This window comes from Balaenoptera borealis (genome assembly GCF_965194805.1).
Source record: "Balaenoptera borealis genome assembly, chromosome: 15".
Taxonomy (NCBI): Eukaryota; Metazoa; Chordata; class Mammalia; order Artiodactyla; family Balaenopteridae; genus Balaenoptera; species Balaenoptera borealis.
In genome coordinates, this window is record NC_138871.1 from 56,127,771 (window position 1) to 56,150,901 (window position 23,131).

A 23,131-nucleotide genomic window follows, 5' to 3' on the forward strand; every position below is an offset into this window, starting at 1 on the left:
TGTCTCCACGTTTTTTCAGTAGTGCCCCTTAAATAGCTTTCAAATCTTTTTCTTTTATCTGCATCTTCTTACCTTACTGTAGGCTTTTATCCTCTCTTGTTTCCCCACATCTACTCTTATCTCCTTCCATTTCCTTTTTACCACGTCCAAAGTAAGCTTTTCTAGTCATATAATCTATCATGTTACACATAATCTTTACTTAACCCTGTGCTCTGCCCACCCCCTCTTCCTTTTTATTTAAAATACGTTAGTGACCAGGTCCTGTAATAGTTTTGCTCCTGCTACCTTGCCAGTCTTGTCTCTTAGCATTCTCCCCTTCCCATAGATTTCTCCTTCATGGAGTTGTTGCAGTTTAACAGGAATCTTGTCTGTTTTCCTCCCTTGTGCTTAGCACAGTGCCTGGCAGAAGGAGGCACACTATCAATAGTTGTTAGAATGAATGAACAATTCCTGAAAGTATAGGAACTAAATTCAGTGCCTGGGATGCCCTTGGTGGTATGTGCATACAGCAGTTCCCTCTTAATCTGAGGGCTGTATGATCCAGGACCCCCAGTGGACGCCTGACAGTGCAGATAGCACCAAACCCTATATACATACTATGTTTTTTCCTATACATACGTACTTATGTTAAAATTTCATTTATAGATTAGGCACAGTAAGAGATTAACAATGATAACCAATAATAACATAGAACATTTATAACAGTATACTGTAATAAAAGTTACGTGAATGTGGTCTCTCTCTGTTTCTCTCAAAAGATTACTATATTGTGCTCACCCTTCTTCTTGTGTTGATGTGAGATGATAAAATGCCTGTGTGATGAGGTGAGGTGAGGTGAATGACGTAGGCATTATGACGTAGTGTTAGGCTACTCTTGACCTCCTGGCGATACATCAGAAGGAGGAGCCCTGACGATGTTGATGGTTGGGTGTCAGCTGCAGACGATGTTGATGGCTGGGGATCCCAGGTGGGATGGAGAGGGACAGTGTGAGGGGATTACTGGATCTGTACTACAACAGGCCAGAGGGATTGGCCGTTAAAGGTATATACTAACATGAACGTTCCTTTGAACACCTAGAAAATCATGAAGTAAATTTATATTTTGGTGTTGAAATAAAGTTGGTGAATGCATTTTGGAGTGCAAATGAGAGGCTTATATTAAAAACACACTGAGTAAATCATAAACACACACTGCATCATACAATACAATACTTCGGGCCGATAATTAAACTAATCTAGAGTTGTGTGGTTGCATAGAAAATGTTATGTTTTGTTCTTTACTAAAAATGAGTTGGAAGGTTGGTGGTGGTTCCTGATACTAACATACAGTTATAGATTAATTTTGGCTGATAGTCTAAATACTAAAATTTGTTGGTTTAGTTTTCCTACTTAAACAGTGCATAGGAATAGAGAACATCCAGTCTGATAGCTAATATTTGGATCAGGCAATACCAGTATATTTTGGATGAGAAATCTTGAATGTTTGTCACCAGTTGTGGGTAGGGCCTTCAGAGTATGCTAAAATTTTGTTTGTCATTAAAGTTTTAAAATATCTGTCAGTCTCAAAAACTGTCTATGGTCCACTAACTTTTCCGTAATTTTGCCTTTTCTTCTTTCCTCTGGTTGTCTCCATTTTTCTTATGTCTTTCCCATGTTATCTGCCATGCATTCTGAATTCTTTGAAAAAAGTCTCCCCTGAAAGCCACAAAAATGGTTCTTAAAGTTTTATTCTGGTCACCCCTCTCTTTTTTCTTAGTCTTTCTATGGTTTCTTTTTGGGCCAGTGTTACTTTCTCATGGCGGTCAAAATTTGTTTTTGGCAAAATTTCATGGAAGCCACAAGTTGAACATAAGATGTTGGCTGAACCATTATGATAGCAGTTTGGGTCTTTGTATTTCCCATAATACCTAAAATATACGTGTGTATAATAGGTATACAGTAAATAACCCATTCTTTGATTTGTTAATTGGTTTCAGATGATTACCTGTTGTTATTTTCTTTCAAAATCTGAGCCTGCCTAGCTCTTTATTACCTAGTCATCCATAAATTCCTTCAGCCCATGTTACTGAACCTCTGCCATGAGCCAGTTTCTGTTCTAGGCACTAGCAGTTGAGCAGTAAACAAAGTCTTGCATTCGTGAAGTTTACATTTCCTAATACAGTGAGTGCTTACTAAGAAATAAAAATGAAGTTTAATGTAATACTAGGACTGGAAATCTAACTTAGAAAGCAGTATATTACTTATGCATTTCAAAGCCAAATATGGAGTTTTCATGATATTCCTGGGCCATAAAAGATTATTTTTGTTGGTGGTGGGGATTCTTACCTCTTAAAACAAAATTCATTGAAGTTTATTGCTCTTCCTTCATCTGTTTGAGCACTGTATTTGAAATTCTTAGACAACACTGAGAAAAGCAATGTAAGGGAGATGGCAGCCTTTGTCTATGGACAGTTTCTGTTGTGCTTTTTTGTCCAATCTTCACCCTATTTAAAATATTCACCATATTTTGAAAGTACACTCAAGTGTCATGAAGACCTTATATAAATAATTTTCACATTATCCATCCTGTGAGTCCCTTCTTATAGTGCTAATTATCAAGTACTGAAAATTACAAAATTTTTGAGGGCAAATACCCCCAAGGGAAGTCTTCATGTGATGTGGAACTGGGGTTTTACATAATCTCATCTCTCTCCCTCAGAGTCAGCAAGCCGCTTGCAGACGATTCTGAATGAGATTCAGCCCCGAGATACTAATGATTATTTCAGTCGAGCTAAAATTTTGAAAGAATGTGATAGCTTTGATTTGGAGGACTTGAGTGCCAGTGTACCGAATATTGATACTGCTGCAGAAATCAAAGGTATATATAAAATCAGTATTATAGTCAGTTTTTAAGCGACAAATAAAATGTGCCAAATGCTCTTTTTCTATAGTAAATCAGAGGCTGCGAATGTGTGTAGTACACTTCTAGAAAATAAAGTCTTTTTTGAGCTTATAAATGATTTATTTTGGGGAATGAGTTTATAAGACTTTACCAGAAAATGGTGTTCACCAGTGCAGTGTATGAGGTGCTTCAGCAAAAAGCCTTTGAGTGCTGACACCTGTCTTGACAGCCAGGTGATGTAGGAACAGTGAAGCACAGTGAACTTGGGTTTGGGGAGCAGTCTGCTTCTCCCAGCACTATGGTTCGATGTTGTGAGAGTCCTCATAGTCAGTCAAACAGCCTTTTAAAGGAAACAAATTTATGACTCAGAGAAATGTGAGCTGCTCTGTGGTACCAGGCCTCCAGAATTCAAATTCTTACTGTTTGTTTTCTCATTAGTTCTTTTATAATTTTCTATAATGCTGTAAAAAGTCATCAGAAGCAGTAATATCTTATTGATTTATAACATATTCTACATTCTCCACTAGATGGGGATATTGTCTTGTAAAAATTTCTCTTTATGATTTTTTTTTTTTATTACAGAAAATAACAAATGTATGCTTGTAATAGTTTCAAATAATACAGAGATAAATATGAATTAAAAACAAATTAGTTTTGTTTTCTTTCATTTCCTTATTCCTTCCTCAATCCTATTTCATCCCTCTTTAGTGCACATCATTTCAGACCCATTTTATGTAGTTCAGTGTATGTACATTTATCCTTTGAGTTTAGTGGCCTTTTAAAAGACAAATGGGATTGCGTTAAAAAGGTTATTTTGTTAACTTACATTTTAAATTTAATAGTTTGTTTTGGATTTTTTTTTTTTAATGTCAGTACTAAAATATTCCTAAAGCTAGAAGAAGAGAGTAAGGATTCTTATAGCTAATTGACCATGAAATTTAAATATATTTTGAAAGAGAATTTGTATTTTCCTTTGAAAGGAAAGTCGTATCCTATTCTTTTACTGACATAGCAGCCACCCTCACCAAAACAAATAATAAAATATATTTATTATAGTCATATTTTATGGATGACTGAGAGGCAGGAAGAGTTTGTTTCATTAACTTCCAAAGGTTAGACTTTGGTTTTAGAATAATATTGTGTTTTATTTTTAAATTTATTTTGAATATAGTATATTAAATAAAATACTGTGATTCCTACCCATAGCACATGCCAAACAAATGTTAGTTATTTTCTCCTGAATAAATATAGCATATGACAAATTGGTTTGTTCAAGCAGATTATTCTTGGGGAAATTATGAATAAGCTTGTTCTAGGAAACCTGGGATGTGAGTAATCAAGTGTCTAGTGTTGCAGTAGTTTTTGTTGTTTTTTTTTAAGGTAAAGAAGGAAAAACATGTGATGTAACTGCTCAGATGGTGCTGGTATGTTGTTGGAGAAGCATGAAGGAAGTCGCTTTACTCTTAGGCTCACTGTGCCAGCTTCTACCCATGCGGTCTGTGCCAGAATCTCCTGATGGATTATTGACAGTGGAACAGGTAGGGTAGATGTTTATTCCACCTGGTATAATTTCTGGTCAAAGCATAAATCACAAACTTTTATTTAAAAGTTAAATAACTTAAAAAAATTTTTTAAACATTTTTCTTGAATAAAATCTTACAGATGTCAACTGAAGAAAGTTCATTAAAGTATAGGAATTGGATCTTGCAATCCATTTCCAAACTTTGGCATTTTTAGAAATGTTTTTATTTTTCTAAGTTATATAAATAATGATAGCTTTTACCTCACTTTTAACTTCAATATTAACATTTGAATTTTTATTTCTCCATTTAACACACACAAACTTAAAATTCAAATGTAAATGAAATTGTCTATTTAGTAAAACTCCGCAAACCTCTTAAATATTGCAAAGAAAAAATATATATATATATATTTTTTTTTCTTTATATATTAGTTGATCATGGATCTCATGTTTCCCTCTACATTGATGATAAAGTTATAGTTACTTTGGTTTTTTTGGCTGACTTTTATTTTAAGACCACAAAGTTAGTTCCATCTGGGACTGTTCAAGTGACTTGAGTGCAGTGTTTATAAGAAATTAGCTTACCACAAGCATTTCATTTGGAAATATTTTAGATTTATTAGATTTCTGTTTTTAATTGATTCCCTCTTCCTTTCCATATGGTTTCAACAAATCCGTTTCCCACCATTTTCCAGCAAAGATACATAACATGTACTTTCATTTTTAACCTTTTTCAAATAAAGATAATTTCTCCCATAGGGTGTTATGACATTTAAGAACAAAACAAATATTGTAGTATGCTAATGCTGATTATTTCTGTAATAACCATGTGACCAGTTCCATGGAAATAACGCTAATATTTTTATCCTCACACTCTCTGTGGCTGATGTTGTTTGCATCTGGTTAACAGCTGGGCTTGTGATGTTGCAAGGCTCTGAGACAGAGAACGGCAAAGGGGAACAGAACACTGCCGGCTTCATTATGTTCCTTATTCTCTTCCAAATCAAACAGGCGTTAGTGTCCTAGAGTTACTTGCAGTCCTTACTGGTGACTGGCTGGAGTGCCAATGCCAACATCTTTGCTGAGGAATCCAGCTATGATTAATGATTACTTCACTGATGTTCACCATCTCACTAAGAAGTAAATATGGGCTAGAGCCCCTTGACTTCTCAACTTTTCAAGGACAAGTTAAAACATCTAGTGTTTTGGGTTTGTTGGCCAGTGTTTAAAAACAGAATTAAGGGAAACATATTTTACTTTTACTATAACTGAGAAAGACCTGAAAGCGTCCTGTGAAAATCATTTCACCCTGACACCTTTTACAGAGCACCCGAATCTTATGAAGTTATGTGGGATATCCAGGTTAAAATTGGGAATTAATTTTTAAAAATTGGGAACTAATATAAAATAGAAGAGATGTTTGTAAAACAACAACAATAACAAAGAGAGGCTCTTATAAACCAAAGAGCTCTTCTGATGACTGTTTTCTTGAATAAGAAATAGAATCCTGTTTTTCTGTAAAATATCCGTTTCCATTCTAATCGGGTCCAGTCATTTCTCCATGTCGCCATTCATGTGGTGACCCCACATATATATGTTTGAGAAGAAATTAATGACTGAGTGAGTGAACAAGAATGTATGTGATAGCACTGTTCTGACATTGACACCCTGCCCTCTGTGGAAAACTTTAGTCTTGATCATGCTAAATTTTACTAAAAAAATTAAAATGCTCCTAAAAAATTTTTTAAATTTTTTTACATTTTAAAATGGGGGCATTTAGTCAATGAAATCTAAAGTTATCAAGAAATTAGTGTTACTTATATTACTAGAGGATTCCTGCTTTTAAACATATAATTTTGTTCCGTGAAATTCCTTTAAACATACTCCTTTGTACTTAGTACTTTTAAGAGTTAAAAATATAAATGACAGAGAAGAATGCAGTCTGCATTGGAGTGCTGGGGCCACGCCTAGGGTCTACCTTCCTTCCAAGGGCATAGCCGCCCTGGCATCACTAGTTCTTCTGTGCACCTAGTGGCAAAGCTACAAATGTAAGCGTCAACAGTGTAGGTGAATGTGACCACAAGAGACCTGCAGAGGCAGTGAAGTGACTTGCGGGCAGAACGCTCCGCATTGTTGGGGAGAATTGGGAACTTGGATTTCTTACTCCCAAGAATCATAAAAACCGTGATCTCCTTTTCTCTCAGTGGATGAAGGAAGCTGTTCTACAGAACCTGAAATACTGGTGTTCAGCCTGTTGCTTCTCTTGCTCTCCACTCACCCTTCACTACTGAAAAAGGAATAGGATTCTACTGCCATTTTATATTTGAGGTCTCACATTTAGACGACGGAGAGGATTTCTCATGGAACTCAGCTCCTTTAAGCCCATCCTGATTTTACAGCCCTTTGTTAAAGGGGTGACAACTTCAATCCCCCATACATGACTATAGTTTATACTAGGCCAGCAGGTAGTGAGACTCCAATTTGGGGATTTTTGCTGCTATACGAGGAGAGGAGCTGGTGCTCGCTTATAATTCTGAGTATTCAGTGCTGTATTCACATACTGTTCAAGCTGGAAGGATCACAGAGATGATATTATCCAGCTCTCTTGCACAAGGGGAGTCTGAAGCCCTTGGATGTTACCTGGTTTGCCCAAGATCACAAAGCTGGTTTGTGGCAGCTCTGGGACAGGAACCTGATTCTTCTGCTTCCCAGCCTGTATTCCGCCATGACACAGTGCTGCCTTTGTTCTGAATGGCTCAGTTAATTTTTCTTTAAATTTAATTTTCCCAGCTTCCCATAGCCAACCAGATTTTTGCAAGCAACAGGACAGTAAGGCAACTTGCTACTGAACTTTATAGCAAATGATCCATTCCCTTAGATGATTGCTTGTGAAGGAGTGTGTCCTCTGCAACTTCATCAAGAAGAAAATGGGTTCATTCAGAGGCATGTCTGACCCTTCTCCTGCGCTGTAATCACATTATGAAAGGTTCTTTCATAATGTCCCTGTCCGAGAGGCAGAGATAAAACCAGCTTTGAGGGATGTAAGTCGAGACCCTTAAAGAGTGAGCAGTGCATGCAACCTTATCTCACAAACTTCCTGACTCGTGTGTGTCTGGGTTTCAAGCTGGATGCTTTGCTGATGCAGAGCTTTTGCTTGATACATTGTTGGTCCTCTTTCCATGGGATATCAGATACCCAGTACCTACTGATTTTTTTGAACTTCCTCTACCTGGACTATCAGTTCATATGTTTATATATTTCCCCTAATATTCCTAAAAAGAAACTTTTGGGTAGTTTTTTTTTTTTTTTTAATGTATCTGCTTTCCGCTTCCTAGGAATTATTGCCACAGAAATCACATGATTAAAAATAATTACCAACTATTAGAAATAAGCAATTTTAAAAACTCCTACTTTAGATTCTATTGTAATTTTCATGATGTACATGGCTAACTGGGTTTATATGTTCCCTCAGTACCTTTTGTTACTGTTTTAGATTTCTGTCAGTGAACTGTAAGTGGGATGTATGTTTATAAGCATTTGTCAGTCTTAAAGAAATTACCTTTTGTATTTTCTTTTAACAAAGTTTATTTTTTAGAAATTATGAGTAAGTATTCATTGAACTGTGCTGAATGCAGGTTACTGTGTTTAGGCTGTTGCAGGTTACCATTTTTAAGCTGTGAAGTGAAGTTGAGCATGTAATTACATCATTTAGTCAACTATTTATTGACTGCCTTACTACAAGGGCATTGTGGGAATATTAAGAAATAGAATATGTGGTTCTCTGACCTCAAAGGGCTTAGAAATGTAATAGGGGATACAAGACAAATTCATTTCAAAAAGTCAGACTAAAGGGCAAATGTTAAAATGGCACATGGTTAAGGATTTGCCAGAAAACAAAGAATAAACGTTCTGGTGGGAAGATGTCTGAGTACCAAGAAACCATCATCTTTGTTATTATGTAGGAGGACAGTGTTCGGGCTTTCATGAAATCCCAAGTGTTAGTAAGAAATCACTGTAGTATAGAATGTCCAGTTTAAAATGTTAATTATCTTACTGTAGTGTAAACTTTTATAAACTATTGCATTTAACCAAAGTGGAATTAGAAACTCCTGTTGACATTCCTAAGGTTGTGGCTGTGTCTTAAAGTAAAATTTAAATTAAGGTTTAGGGATTAAGTCTCACTACTTGATGAAACAAAATGAAAACAAAAATTGACATTTAGCAATATTGATTGCTACTCTCTGCCAGGTACTCTGCTAAATGCTTATTTGCATAATCTCATTTATTTCTCAGAATAATCCTGTGAAGTAGGTTCTAGTTTTATCCCCATTTCACAGATGAGAGAACTCTGTTACTTATGTAATTAGCTTGTATTGAGAAGGAGGCTGAGTAGGGTTCCTGAACTCAGCCCTCTTGGCTCCAGGATCCCAGATCTTAACCACTGCACATGCTCTTTGTAGAAATGTCCCACCTGTATACTTGAATCTTTTTGGACTTACTAACTTATAATGAGGGGAATTAGCTTTGACTTTTCTCCTGTATTTCTCTCTACGATCTAGATAAAGGACAAACAAAAAATGTATTTACATTTGCCCTTTGTGGGTTTTATGCTCTCGGTGAGCATTTAGCTCCCCTGTTTAGTCTGTTGGTGAATTATAGGTGCCTAGAGACATGGCACGTAGCTGTCCTCCCCTGTGGAAATTTATACCCTGTAAATCCATAAAGCATGTTAATTTGCCTATAGAAGTAGGTTTTATGGAAAGTTAGAACCAGGATACACTAAACTTAAAAAGATAGTGATTAGAATTTCATTTTAAGAATAGAAATCAGTGCCCTTTTTTTTTCATATTTAATTGCCTTTCAGAAATTCTGAGATATATATTATTTATTAAGAAAATATTTTGTAAAGACATCATCCATGTTAAAAGAAAAGTTTTTATGAACTTTAAATAGGAGCTTAGTATCTAATAGATAGATTGAAAGGCAATCGAGTTGAATTTTCAGAGGAGTTTTTCATTTTTTAAATAAAATTTTGAAATTCTTTTTCTGATTCTACTATTGTCATAAGTTTCTACAGGGTTAAATATGTTCCCTGTAGTCTGATCATCCAAGGGGAGAGTGTCAGCATGGCCCCTTTTCCCTGTCCAGCTGCTCATGGACCACATTGCCCTGTTGACTCCTCCCACCCACTGTGATAGGGTACATCCCTACCTTGCAACCCTGTCTTCTTCCACTATTTTCTAGCACGAAACCTTGAGGCCATTCAGCCAGGTCTGCTATCACTCTCCTGTGTAGTCTGTGTTTATTCATGTAGAAAGACCCGGTGAAGTGTCTGACAGGTAGCAGATACTTAATAAATGTTTGTTCACTTATTCTAGTATGCCAGCTTCTTCTCATGTTAATTATCCTTTTCTGTATTGGTTCACTCATGTATATCCTGTTTAAGGTCTGGCCATGAAGCTTTTTCTAGTTATTCATTTCAATGCAAAAAGAGCTGTCATTTCTTAGTGCTGTTAAGCTTCTGATGGGTACCATCCAGCATATTGGTTTTCTCTGAAAGCTTTCAGAGGACAAACATCTTGTTTTGTTCTTTGTCTACCCAGCACTAAGCTGCTAAGCATTTGATAGGGTGCTAAAAAAGTACTTACTGTCTGATTAATAGAAATATACTCTCTTCAAAGGGAAAAATTCATATTAAGCCTGGGTGTTACCTAGGTGGGTTTGTTGGGAAATTAAGTGCAAAATGACATGAGAAAAAATGGTCTACCTCTCACTTGTGTCTTTAGAATCTCATTCTGTTTTCTGAGGCCAGGATTACCTAGGGTTGAGGTCTACCCTTCAGAAGAGAGACCATCCACTGGTCTCATTCACCTCTGAGGTCTTTGATATTATTATATGCTTTTTGGTTTAAGCCCCTTTGAAGGGAGTTAAGGTAAAGGAAGCAATGAAAATCTGATCTTTGTTTAAGAACTAGATTGTAAGTCCACAGAGAAGCACTTTACCAATAACATTTCTGTTTTCCTGAAGTATGTTTTAATATCTGTAACATTAAAAAAAGATTAAGGATGTTAGAGAGACCCCATCTCTATGACTTCCTGTTTTTATTTTTTGTGCCTTAAAACACCTTTTTAGAAATCTTCTTTTGTTTCTCTAATAATAGAAATGATGGTCATAACAAGTTAGTTAACTGATGTTTCTTCTAGTCCTGTTTTGTAGGGTTCTTGAGCTTCAGGTATGTCTTGGGGGTTAAATTCAGATTTTGTGCTTGATAATTCTGTTCAAAATATACTCTGAAATTACGTATTGAAGGTAAAATGATAAGGCTCACCCTGACTCTTGACTTTTGACGACTAGTAGTATGTAGCTTGTAAAAAAATATTAAAAATTAGGGATAGCATCAGATCTTCACCTGAAAACTTTAGCTGAAGACCATGACATGGCACTCTTTGGGGATATTAAATTGTTAGAATTTTAAAACTTCTGTTATATCCTGCTTTTCTGGTTCTTTCTTGATCTCATATCTGATTCTTATTTCTCTAAATGTATCACCCGTCTTTGTATCATCATATATATTTTGAGTTTAGAGTATGTCTTTAGCTTTCTTCTATTTGGAAATCCAGACAGAGGTCACATTGAACTGAACTGGTTTATAAGTTAAGGGCCTGTGCTGAGCTTTTAGATTTATTAACTCATTTTAATACACAATCTATGAGGCAAGTGCTATTATTATTCCCAGTTTATAGATGAGACTGAGGCAGTTGCCCATGGTTACATGTTTAACTACTCTTTCTACTGTTTATCATCTCTAATGTGTGCAGAATACCAGTCACTGTGCTGAGGTAGAAGTTGTTTCTAGATAAGCCTATGTGAGCTATCTTGGGTTAGCTTGCTTTTTCACCATTCTGTGACCTGCTGGAGAGACCTGGATCAAGTGAGAGCCAGTTGTAGCTTTGGTCCTGAGTTTTATACAAAATCTGGATTCTCTAAAGCTTATCAGCTACCAAATCTTATGGTATAAATGTAGAATCAACCCAACCACTTTAACAGTTAATGCTGTACAAAACTTCATCAGCAACTAATTGTCAGTCATGTCTTCTTAAAAGTAGATTGTCATATTTGTTATTTGTTTAAACTTGTACGGAGAAAAGCAGCATGTAGGAAAGCGATTGGGTAGCATTCTGGAAAACTCCATTGTTCTGACTCAAAGTGAAGCCTGTCACTTTTCAGGAGGCCCTTTGCACTAAATCTTGTGTGGCCATTAATATTTGTATATCTCTAAAAGGTAATTATTGGGAAGTATTGTTTAAGGGGTTGGAGTTTCAGTTTGGGAAGATGAAAAAAATTCTGTAGATGGATGGTGGTTGCACAGTAAAGTGAATATACTGAATGCCACTGAACTGTACACTTAAAAATGGTTAAAATGGTAAATTTTATGTTATGTATATTTTAACCATAATAGAAAAAAATTTTTTTCGAAGAGGGGACTAAAAGGTAATTATTTCACCTAGGCCTAGGTGTGTGAGGGTTGTCACCTTGTGTGATTTGCTGTTGGTGTTGAATGATATGAACTAACAAGGAGAACACAGCAAGATTTGTGAAGCTGGCATAGGGAGGCAGTTCTAGCCTAGCAGTTAAAGATGGCCAACTCTGGAGCCAGATTGCCTGGATTTACTACTAGTTCTACCATCTACTTGCTGTGTGACCTTGAATAAGTTACTTGCCCTTTCTGGGCCTCATTTTTCCCAGTTGTAGAGTGGAGATAATAATAGTGCTTTTTTCATGGAATTATTGTGAGAATTAATTGTGATAGTATAAAACGCTTAAAATATTACCTGTTGCATAATAGGTGCTAAATGGCTGGGCATCAAGACCTGAGTTCTAAATGATGTTACTGACATAAATACATCTGTCAATGTAAACATAAATGGCATATTTATTTTTGATTTTGTTTTGAAGGTAAAAGAAATAGGAGATTACTTTAAACAGCACCTTTTACAGTCCAGGCATAGAGGAGCATTTGAACTGGCTTACACTGGCTTTGTGAAACTCACCGAAATCCTAAACAGGTAAAACAAAGCAAATATCCCTTTAATTTTAAAAAGATTAAATGTACAAACCATGTGCTCGAAGTAGAATTTAGTTGTGTCTTTTGATGTTTAAAAGAACAAGACTTAGTTGGCTTCAAAACTCTTGGAAGAAATTGTTTTCTTGGGTTTCATTGTATGATTTACTGAAGATGATGGAGTGAAATGTCCAAACCGAGTCACTCTCTCATTGAAAGGTGATTTGACACAAACTCAGATTTTGCTAAAAATAGATTTGAAGTTACCATTTATTTTCATTGAATGAAATGACTGTTTTGTCTGTTTGAAAATTACTTGGCTTGTGGAATAAAATAAGCCCTCCAGTTTTTTGGATTTGTGTATGTTATAGAGAAACACTTAAGGATTTTGTGTTTTTCTTCGTAATTTTATCTTATAGAAAAATTTAAAAGAACAGTAAATAGACCAAAAAATATAAAGGACTTTTCCCCCTTACTTGGAAAAATACTTAAGTAGATTTCGTACATTTAGCCAAATTTTTTTTTTTTTGACATTATAGGTGCTGATAATTTCATTCATTCATATAATAGATTTCCTCCAAAGAGCTTGTGAGGAAACCTTAAATTACTTAATGACTAAGTGTTCATGGCAAGTGTTCTCTAAATAAAAGGTAGTATTTTCCAGGAAAACATTTCCATTGCCTGGAAACTTTTTGAAATGAAGCAGAGTTCTGCCAGCCTTGTAGCCTCAGCAAACATTTTATTTTGGGCCGTTAAGACATCTACTCCTTGAATATTTTTGAAGCATTTTTTTCACACTCCTGGTAAAACATTTATAAAACATTTTGGCAGTTATGGGCTGCACAGAATATCTTTAAATGATACATTAAAAAATGTCCTTGACATTAAACTGCTGATCTTGAAAATATTTTGTTGTCTTTGCAGCTCTTTCTTTCCAGTGTAGACATGACTTAAGAATATTTTTTTCTCACAACACAACACACTTCCCTCCCTTCAGATCAATTAACAAATATATATATTGAGCACTAACTGTGTGCTTAGTACTGTGCTTGGCTTGGAGGATATAATACTTCTTTATGAGACAGGTTCCTGTTCTCAAAGAGCTTATGGTTTAGTTGGGGAAATAAGCAGGGATGAAATTCAAAATATTTAACAAATGGTACGTCATGGGCACTGACTGGTCAGAACAGACACTGGCTGTAAGCACCCAAGATTGCTGTCTGTATGGATGTGTGTTAGCTGAATACCAGCCTGGAAAGTGAGACCAAGACACTTGAACAAGATGAGCCAATGTAATTGTCAAAATTTGGGTGAAATTTACAAATTCTGTAGGAATAGCAGAGAGAAAGCAACAAGGAAAGGCTGGGAGGGCTTACTGGAGGAGGTGGAATTTGTGCTAATGCATGAGTAAGGTTTAAGTAGATAGGAGGAGAAAGGAGGAGACTTTATGAGTAAATGTTCAGAGGCTAGAACCAGCATGGCATATTGTTAGCTGAGTAAATGAGCCAGCCTGATTGTTGTGGTGGTGGTGCTGGTGGTAGAGTTACTAGGCAATATCATACATTTGGATAGATGGAGGTCAAATTATGGATACCTAGAAAGCAGATTTGCTGTAGTAGGGATGGAGAGAGGCACTGAACATTTTCGACCTGAAATAGATCATAGGAGGCATGTAGAATGGAGAAATAGCAATAATCTGTGACACGAGGTCTTAGTTCTACTTACATCCATTCTGTTTATTGGCAATGAGATTGTACAAAAGTTACTCTCCTCAGCCTCTGATTTCTTTATCTGTAAAGTAAGGAAAAGAATATTTGCCCTGTTGACAGATCTCTCTGGCTTTTGTTATATGGATCAAGTAAAATACCTATTTATGAAGACCCTTTTGCATTATTAAACTTTCTACAAATGTAAAACATTATGAGATTGATGTTGGTTATGGTGTTGGTGCATCAATGTAGTTTTTCAGTTGGAAGTGTTAGGTTAGATAGATTGTAGTGACAGATGGTAGTGAGACGAGACTGGCATTGGCTCTAACAATCTAGAGCTGAGGTGATGAGAGCTTCCTCTGAGTCGATGGCTCTGGGAATGGAGGGAAAGAAGTGGCATCTCAGTTAATATTTATCCCCACATAGTAACAACTATACACATGATGTTTTGAATGCTTAGAAGAGAAGCTGTGGACATCTCTTATTTCATGGTTTGATGTGTCAAGAATTAGGGCAATGCATAGCTGGGTGGTTCTTCTCCTCGGGGTATTTATCGAATTCAGTTGGTGGTGTTCAGCTGACAGATTAAGTGGTCAGGAGGGTCCAAGACAGCTTTATTCACATTATGGCACCTTGGTGGGATGGCTAGAAGATAGGGCCTAGTTGGGACTGCATGTGGCCCCTCAGCATGGCAGTCTTGGGGTAGCTGAAATTCTTATATGGCAGCTGGCTTCCTTCAGAGAGACTATTCCAAGAGAACCAGGCAGAAGCTTCATGGTCTTTTCTGACCTAGCCTTGGAAGTCTCATGGCATTGCTTCAGTCACATTGTTTTGGTTCTAAATGAGTCTTAAGGCCAGTTGGATTCAAGGGGAGAGGAATTAAACATCACCATTTGATGGTAAAGTGGCAAGATCGTATTGTAGAAATACGTGTGGGATGGGAGATATAGTGGTGGCCATCTTTGAAGAATGCAATCTGCCATGTGAAGTAAACTGAATGTGTGTGATAGAGGTCCCCAGGGAGTCCACAACCGTTCCTGTGGTTTAATTTTTGGTGACCAGAAAAGTGGGATTGATGTTACCAAAGGCAAGGAGACTGAAAGAGGAGATTACTTTGATAATGGTGAATACATTTGCTTTGTATGTGTTGAGTGTGACATGATGGTGGCATATCCTGGTGGAAATATTTAAGTCAGAACTGGGAGATAGGGGATTAGTTTGGGTGCTATTGCAGAAACAGAGATGTAGATTTATGCCGTCTTCATAAATATCGTAGCTAGTAGGATTGCAGTCTTTAGGAAAGAGCTTAAAAGGAGAAAAGAACAGAGGACCAAGGACAGAGGCTTCTGAACAACTGTACTTTGTAGTTGAAAGTACAGTTGAAGGCATTCCAAATAAATGGAGTGGGGAGGTGAGGCAAGGCCCAGTGCCTGGTATCTCAGCCACTCCTAATCTGCTGTAAAGATCTTCTCATGGCTGTCACTATTGGCTTTTAACTAACCTGTTATGAGTTCCCAACTGTTGCTTCCAAACCAAGTGGTTCTTGATCCCTTTGGAGACATTTCAGATCTGCTGAACAGAATGTTTTACGGAGAACATCTTTGCAGTATGCGTGGCTTCCTTTTGTTTGGTTTTTATTTTTAAAAGCAAATGTATTTCTTTTGGATCCTTCTGAAAGCTTTTAAGTTATGAAAAATTTATTTAGGCATACAGTGTTTTAAAGTTTGCAGAAAGAAATCTGGGCTTTCAGGAAAATCCACTGAAATGGAGGCCAACTGCTGGCCACCCCTTGAACTACAGCTGTGTTAAGGAAGCAAGCACTTAAAGAGATTAATGGGTAAATAACTGAAGAAGAGTTAAACATGAGCCACATTGTTTGAATTGATGTTTAACAGGATTATTCAGAATGTCTTCAAATGTAAATTGACTTCACTATTAAACAATCATCTAAGAATAAATAGGAATGGGAGGCACTATTCTTTTTTCTGGGAATTTTTTGAAAGCAACACTTGCGCACACACACACAATATGTTGAGTTAATTTTCTAGAATCTGATTTCTTATATGGTCCTTTCTATTTAGAATTTGATGAAATATTCATGCACTCTTTAAAAAACATAATCACCTGCCCATGCATAATTACCTGCTTAAGCATTTGATTAGAGTGGTTAAATGCATTAAAGTTATCACTGTAAATTCAGGTTTCTGATGAAATTCATATTTGCTTATTTACGCTCTATAATCTTAGTATTTTAAGTTATTCTTTCAGTGAAAATAAACAGAATTCTAAACTAGGGGGCCAAGCAGGGAATCTAGTTTTCATTTGTTCAGCCATAAATTAAAAGCTTAGGGCTTCCCTGGTGGCGCAGTGGTTGAGAGTCTGCCTGCCAGTGCGGGGGACACGGGTTCGAGCCCTGGTCTGGGAGGATCCCACCTGCCGCGGAGCAACTGGGCCCGTGAGCCACAACTGCTGAGCCTGCGCTTCTGGAAGCCTGTGCTCCGCAACAAGAGAGGCTGCGACGGTGAGAGGCCCGCGCACCGCGATGAAGAGTGGCCCTGGCTCACCGCAACTGGAGAAGGCCCTCGCACAGAAACGAAGACCCAACACAGCCAAAAATAAACAAATAAATAATTTAAAAAAAAAAACAAAAAAAACTTAACTCTAAGGGGATTAAGTTGTTGTCTACAATTCTAAATCTAGAAGGGAGGTTCATGAGTACCTGATATTGTCTTACTCTTCATTTGTTTGAATTGCTCTGCTTATTGAAATGTAGCTTAACCTATGAATATTTACTGCACTGATTACAATCATTCTCACATTGTTGGCCCGAAAAAATGAACTGCTGACATTCAGCAATTTTTGTCATAAAATGCTACTACTGACCCATGGACGTCAACAATTATGGTGGACAGAAGTAATTTAAATATGTATTTCAACTTTCATCAGTTAATTATAGCTACTACAATTCAAATTCAACAGAAGACTTCTTATGAACCTTTGAAATATAATAATGAAAAAATAATTTCACTCTACTGGAGAATGAAAGACCAAGTCTCTAAAGAATATGCAGTTGAGCAAGAAATAAATGTAGAATGTAATGTATGAGGTTTGGGGAAAAAGTCATTCAACTCTATAAATAAAAAATATATAATCTTGTTTAAGCCTTTATTTTCATCTCCTTTGGCAGATGTGTCTAGGACACTTTTTGAGTATCCTGTGATTTTTATTTGAAATATTAATAATGAAATAAAGAATAACTAAGTGATCATCCACTCTGGAAGCCATATTAATACTTTACATAGAGAAAAAAATCCTTTAATTTTCCCATTTCTATAGTGTATTAAAAGGATTTGGGGATAAATAAATTAAACAAACAAATTAAAGAAAAAAATTAGGTCTTAACTCCAATTCTCCCCACCCCTTCCAACTTACATGTTATTTGGTCCAGTGGTTCGGATCTATCTTGCTTTTTTAAAAAAAAAAAAAAAAAAGGATTTGGGGAAAACTAGAATGTCTTAATGATTTTTTTTCTTTTTAATTTATTTTTTAGAATGTCTTAATGTTTAAAATCTAAAACTTTGTGTCTTTGGTTTGTGACCCTTGGATTTTTATTTTTAAGCCCACTCCATAGTTAAGATATTACCTTCTTTCTGGAACTTTGAATAACCATTTTTAAAGTTCTCATAATAATACTGAGTCTTTTTAGACTCAATAATGAAGGAATCTTGTTCTTAGTGAGTAACTTCTATCTCAGCTTTGTTAGTAAAGTCCCAGAGTTTTTAATATTAATTTTTTCCTCCTTGATCTCAGGCAATGGTTGTATTAAATATTAAGAGAACCAACAATTTGTTACATCCTTCTAACCACTTCTTTTAATCCACTGTATCTTGCCCTTCCCCCCATGGCTTTCTGATTGGTAATTCAATTTATATTTGGTCATCGTTATTATTGCCTGTGCCTGCAGCTGAGCCTTCAAAATAGCCCCCTGATGTTTTAGCCTGCAGTAAACTTCAGCAATATTTGATGGTGGTGAGGGAGGTTAAGATGGCTTCTGTTGATATATAGCTTTCTCACTGGATCTCATTTGGGCACATCGTTTCTCAGGCTTAAAATATCTCCATGCTTCAGGGCTATGTTCCCTGTTTTTAAAATGTGCATGTACATGCACACAACCTTCCTGCACATCTGTCACTGTTTAGTTTAATTGAAATAATAAACACGAACCTTGAAATAATAAACACAATACTTGACCAAAGAATGAGTGGAGTGGAGAATTTAGCTTATGAAATAATAGGAGCTTGGAAAAAAATCTCTAAGTTAGGAAAAATAACAATACTGAAAGAGTCTGAGGAAATGAAGGTAACATTTCTCAATTAACAATCATAATATAACTAATCAGAACTCAACAAAATGTAGCTCTATGTTACCATCCTTAGGTGGATGGATGAAGCCATTGGAGAGCCACTCTGTAGTCAGGGAACCTGATTTATTGGCACAAAATAGTCTAATGACCAATTAGTTGGGTATACAGCATATGTAATTTGATTTCAGTCTGGGTTTTATGCTTATCTTAGAATACTTACCCACTACCAGTGAGATAGCTTTGTGGATAGAAATTGGACTAATCTGTTTATAGAACAATAATTTGCTTCAGTGATCTTCTCAAGACAACACAAAGACACACCAGCCATGGACTGGCCTGTTCATTTCTGTTACTTTTGGTAGGGACTCAAGCTATAGCACTTAGCATAGAAAAACCAAACCAAACAAACAAATACAAAAAACCCAAAAACAACACCTCCCGCCTCTTTCCTGTCAGCCTCCCCTTTTTTTAATGTCTACTATTTCTTTCTTTCGTTTTTTTTTTTTTTTAAATAAATTTTATTTATTTATTTATTTTTGGCTGTGTTGGGTCTTCGTTGCTGCATGTGGGCTTTTTCTAATTGCGGCGAGCGGGGGCTGCTCTTAATTGCGGTGCGTGGGCTTCTCATTGCGGTGGCTTCTCTTGTTGCGGAGCACGGGCTCTAAGCACGTGGGCTTCAGTAGCTGTGGCGCATGGGCTTAGTTGCTCCGCAGCATGTGGGATCTTCCCAGACCAGGGCTCGAACCCGTGTCCCCTGCAGTAGCAGGTGGATTCTTAACCACTGTGCCACCAGGGAAGCCCCTAATGTCTACTGTTTCTTGACTGTGAAGAACAGGAACATCAGCGTGGTCTGATCCTCCCACACCCCCATCCTTAACCACTGCCTCCCTCGGAGTGTAGAGGAAAGAATATTGAGGTACCAGTTAGAAGTGAGTTCTACCTACCAGCTCTGTTGATACTAGGAAAACCATGTAAATCTCTCTGGGCTGCTGTGTCCTCTTTGATAAAATAAGAGAATCCAGCTTTCTAAGGCCTTTTTAAATTCTGAGCATTCTACTCATGGTACAATACTGCTTTCTAGTTTCTGATTGGGAAAGTCTGGGGATTTCGGGTATGAAAGATCAGGGAACTTGGATACATTTTTAGTAAACTTCCTTTAGAACTGGTAAACTGATCTCTTGGGAGACTTTTGTGGATTAATAACATTTAGTGAGGCTTGCTTATGAAGAACTTTGAATCCCTCCTAAGAAAGTTCCAATTTTTATGAGGTACTCAGAGACTAAAGACACTGTATATTTTGTATTAATTTGACATGGGAGTGAAATAAAACAAAAGAGCCTTCAGACAAAGAGGATGTCTGCTCTTCTAGTGGAGAGGCACTCGATAACCCAAGCAGGCTTGGAATTCCCCACGGCTGGGGCTGTTGAGTGCATGGAGCTGGCACAGCCAATCATGGTCTGTTTCACTCAGGGACCTTGCCCTTTTCCTTGCTGCCCCCTGGATTGTGTGATGAGGAACCAAAACAAACAGCTAGAGTTTGTTGCATTGTTCTTGGGAGCTGTGCATGGTTCCATTTTTACCTTCCAATTCCTTCATTATCATAAACACCAGCAACTCTGGAGTTTTGAAATCACTTCCTTGTGAAGTAATCTTTCCTTGCTGGGGAGTAGACAGAAGGTTCATTGAATAGTCAGAACTCTAGGTTAGGCTATTATTGTGTTTTTCTAGGCACAGTGACTTCACCATTGAGGAGCCTTACAGTTTTTAGCCCTTCTTTTCTACACCTAGTTTTTCAATCATGTGCCTAACGGAAGGACAGCTAATATGCAGCAGCTGGCGCCAACACTAGTGGGTCCTTATTTATTTATTCAACAAGCGATTTCTTGAACATCTTCTATGTGCCTGTGTTAGAAACACTCTGTTTGACCATTGAGAGTACAATGTGGTAAGCCAGAGTTGCTATGAACCTAGAGACATATGTTAGGATCTAAATTTGAAACGTTTAACTCCGTAGAACTAAGAGAGGCATGTGAAGACCTGAACAAGGGACTGTAGCTTGTGTGAGGCCACGTTGAGGTGTTTTGGGGACAGTCACATCAGGAGCTTTGGGTACTTATATAATTTAGGGTCATTGCCTTCTCTCTTTGAAACAGTAACCCAGGTAATAAAATCTCATTGAATTTCAAAGCATTTTTACAATGATTTTATTTTCATTCTTGGGCATTGAGAAATCAACTGATTTGTCCATAGCCACACAACTAGTTGGTAACAGAGCCAGCACTAGAATCCACATGGTTTTTTTGAACTTCATTCTGTTTCAGAGTTAGCAGTTCAACACAGGTATATCCATCGCCTGCTTTATGTAAGAAATTGTGATAGGTAGGCATTATAGAGGGTAAAATATTGGTAAAACGTGGTTCTTGTTCTTAGAGGAATTTCTAGCCTAGCCTTTTAATCTTTGGTATTAGAGAAATCAGTTAGATTATTTACAGGGCAGAAATGGAAGACCAAGAAAAAAGTCCACTTACTGAGCTGTCTGTCCCGATTTATGGGAAGGATGATTAATGCATTAACAAAATAAGCAAGGCAGGAAGAAGGGCCTGATCGGAGGCAGGATAATAATTCAGACAGGTCAGGTTTGCGGTGGTGTTGGGAGGCTGCCTAGAGGGATAGCAGACAGTTGGAAATACAGGTCAAGAGATGGGGAGAGGCGTCAGAGTTGGAGATAGGGTGATCTGGGACTCCTCCAATTTTTTAGCACTGGAAGTCCAGCATTCTGGGAAACGTTTCTGTCCCAGGCTGACAGGGACACTGGTCACTCTTACTAGAGGCATATATTTGAGAGTCACCCATACAGAGGAAATAGTTGAAGGCACAGGCCTGGTCTCCTAAAGAGCCTTAAGAGAGAAGGGAAATGATTATAATCTGGGATTAAATGTTGTATTTGTTAGAACTCAGAAACATTTGTTCTTTGAAACATCTTTCTACCCCATGTTCACAACCATACAAACCTCGGTTAAACAATATACAAACTGGAACCCTCTACTGGGTTTTGAACCCCATCCTTGGTTTTTTTTCTTGAATATTGGGAAAAAAATGATCTCTTGGGTTAGTATTTAGGCTAACAGAGTTGATTTTGATTGGGGATTTCAGTAGAAAATATCTTCATATCAGTGCTATGACCTTGGTATGTGGAGATTCTGAATGTGTTCATACCTGTTTGAGGAAGCTAAGGAGTTGAATCATCTGCTGGCTCTAATGGTGGCCCCTCTTGTCATTGGAAAGCACTTTTGTTTATACTTTCTTTTCCAGTTACTATATCCTCTTGGTTTGTCAGCCTGGTGTTTTAGAATGGTACACTTAATGGAGCTGGGAAGTCATAAGTTGTTCATTTATTCAACAGATATTTATTGAGCTCCCTATTGGGATGCCAGGCCCCGTTCTGGGTGCTGGGAAATGAAGAAGTGGACAGGGCAGAGTGTGTCTCTGATGTCATAGAGTTTATATGTTAAAGGCCATCTACAAAATAATAAACTGTCAGATAACGATATGTATTTTGATGTGATAAAGTTTGGTGGTAAGGAAAAGTCTTTCTTTCCTCCTACACTAAAGTAAGCCAAGGCTTGGATGACAAGAAGCAGCAGCTTTCTAAGGGAAGAGCTTTCCAAGCAATGGGAACAGTTAATGCAAAAAGCCTTTGGTGTATTTAAACAACAGAATGATACAAGATAGTTGAATGAGGTTGTTCAAATATGTCGGGCTTTGTGAGCCAGGATCTTGCGCTTCCTGGAAATTTTTTTTTTTTTTTTTTTTTTTTTCCTGAGAGCCTCCAACCAAATGGATATAAAAATGAAAGGTATCTTGGGAATTGAACAGACATTAATATGTATGGACTCTAGTAAGTAGCTTTATGATGATCAACAAATAAAGTGTATATGTGTGTGTTATGAAGTTGCATAGAAGAGGGGAGAAGGGCTGGATGGGACCAACGAGAAGCGACATGAATATAAAATAAATAAAGTTTCTGTTCCCAGAAAGTGTGCTGTATCTTTCCAAGCTGCCTTTATCCTCCTCCTGACTCTTTTTCTACTTGTACCTGGAACCTTAGATCAGCTTGTTCAGTATCATCAGTGGATGATGGTTTCAGATTAGTGCCTGGAATGTTTAAAGCATGTAACTTGTGAAAGCAAACACCTTTTTTTTACATTGTGGATAATTTTCTCTTTTAAATCTAAAAGATATGACTGCTCCAAGTATACGGGTATAGCCCCCCCTCCCGACTCTAGTTTAAAATCAATAGTCTGACCTGCTTTTTATGTTATAGGCAGCTAAAGCTTTGCTTTGCAAAACTTTGGACTTGGGTGAGTGAGAAAACTCGAATTCCTCATAACACTAATATGGTAGAGGTTTAGAAGTGATATCTCAAATGATCAGATTATCTTTCTTCTACTTTCCCTGAAACCTCACTTTTTTTTTTTTTTTAATGTAGAAAGGTACATGTTTTTCAGTTTCCTGTTTTCATCCATATGAAGGAAGGAATACTCTTAGGTCTTTGTAGTGTATATCAGACCAGTACTAATCATTACCCCCTTGG

General features: G+C 37.1%; 1 protein-coding gene across 4 annotated transcripts in view; it reads left to right on the plus strand.

Moving 5' to 3' along the window:
- Window positions 1–23,131, plus strand: part of THADA (THADA armadillo repeat containing) — a 319,657-nt gene that overhangs the window by 51,304 nt on the left and 245,222 nt on the right. For all 4 annotated transcript variants that reach the window (XM_082357946.1, XM_082357947.1, XM_082357949.1 and 1 more), the window contains 3 exons: window positions 2,699–2,857; window positions 4,262–4,419; window positions 12,360–12,469. In XM_082357946.1, coding sequence (XP_082214072.1) covers window positions 2,699–2,857; window positions 4,262–4,419; window positions 12,360–12,469 — 427 coding nt within the window. The remainder of the gene's footprint in view (window positions 1–2,698; window positions 2,858–4,261; window positions 4,420–12,359; window positions 12,470–23,131) is intronic.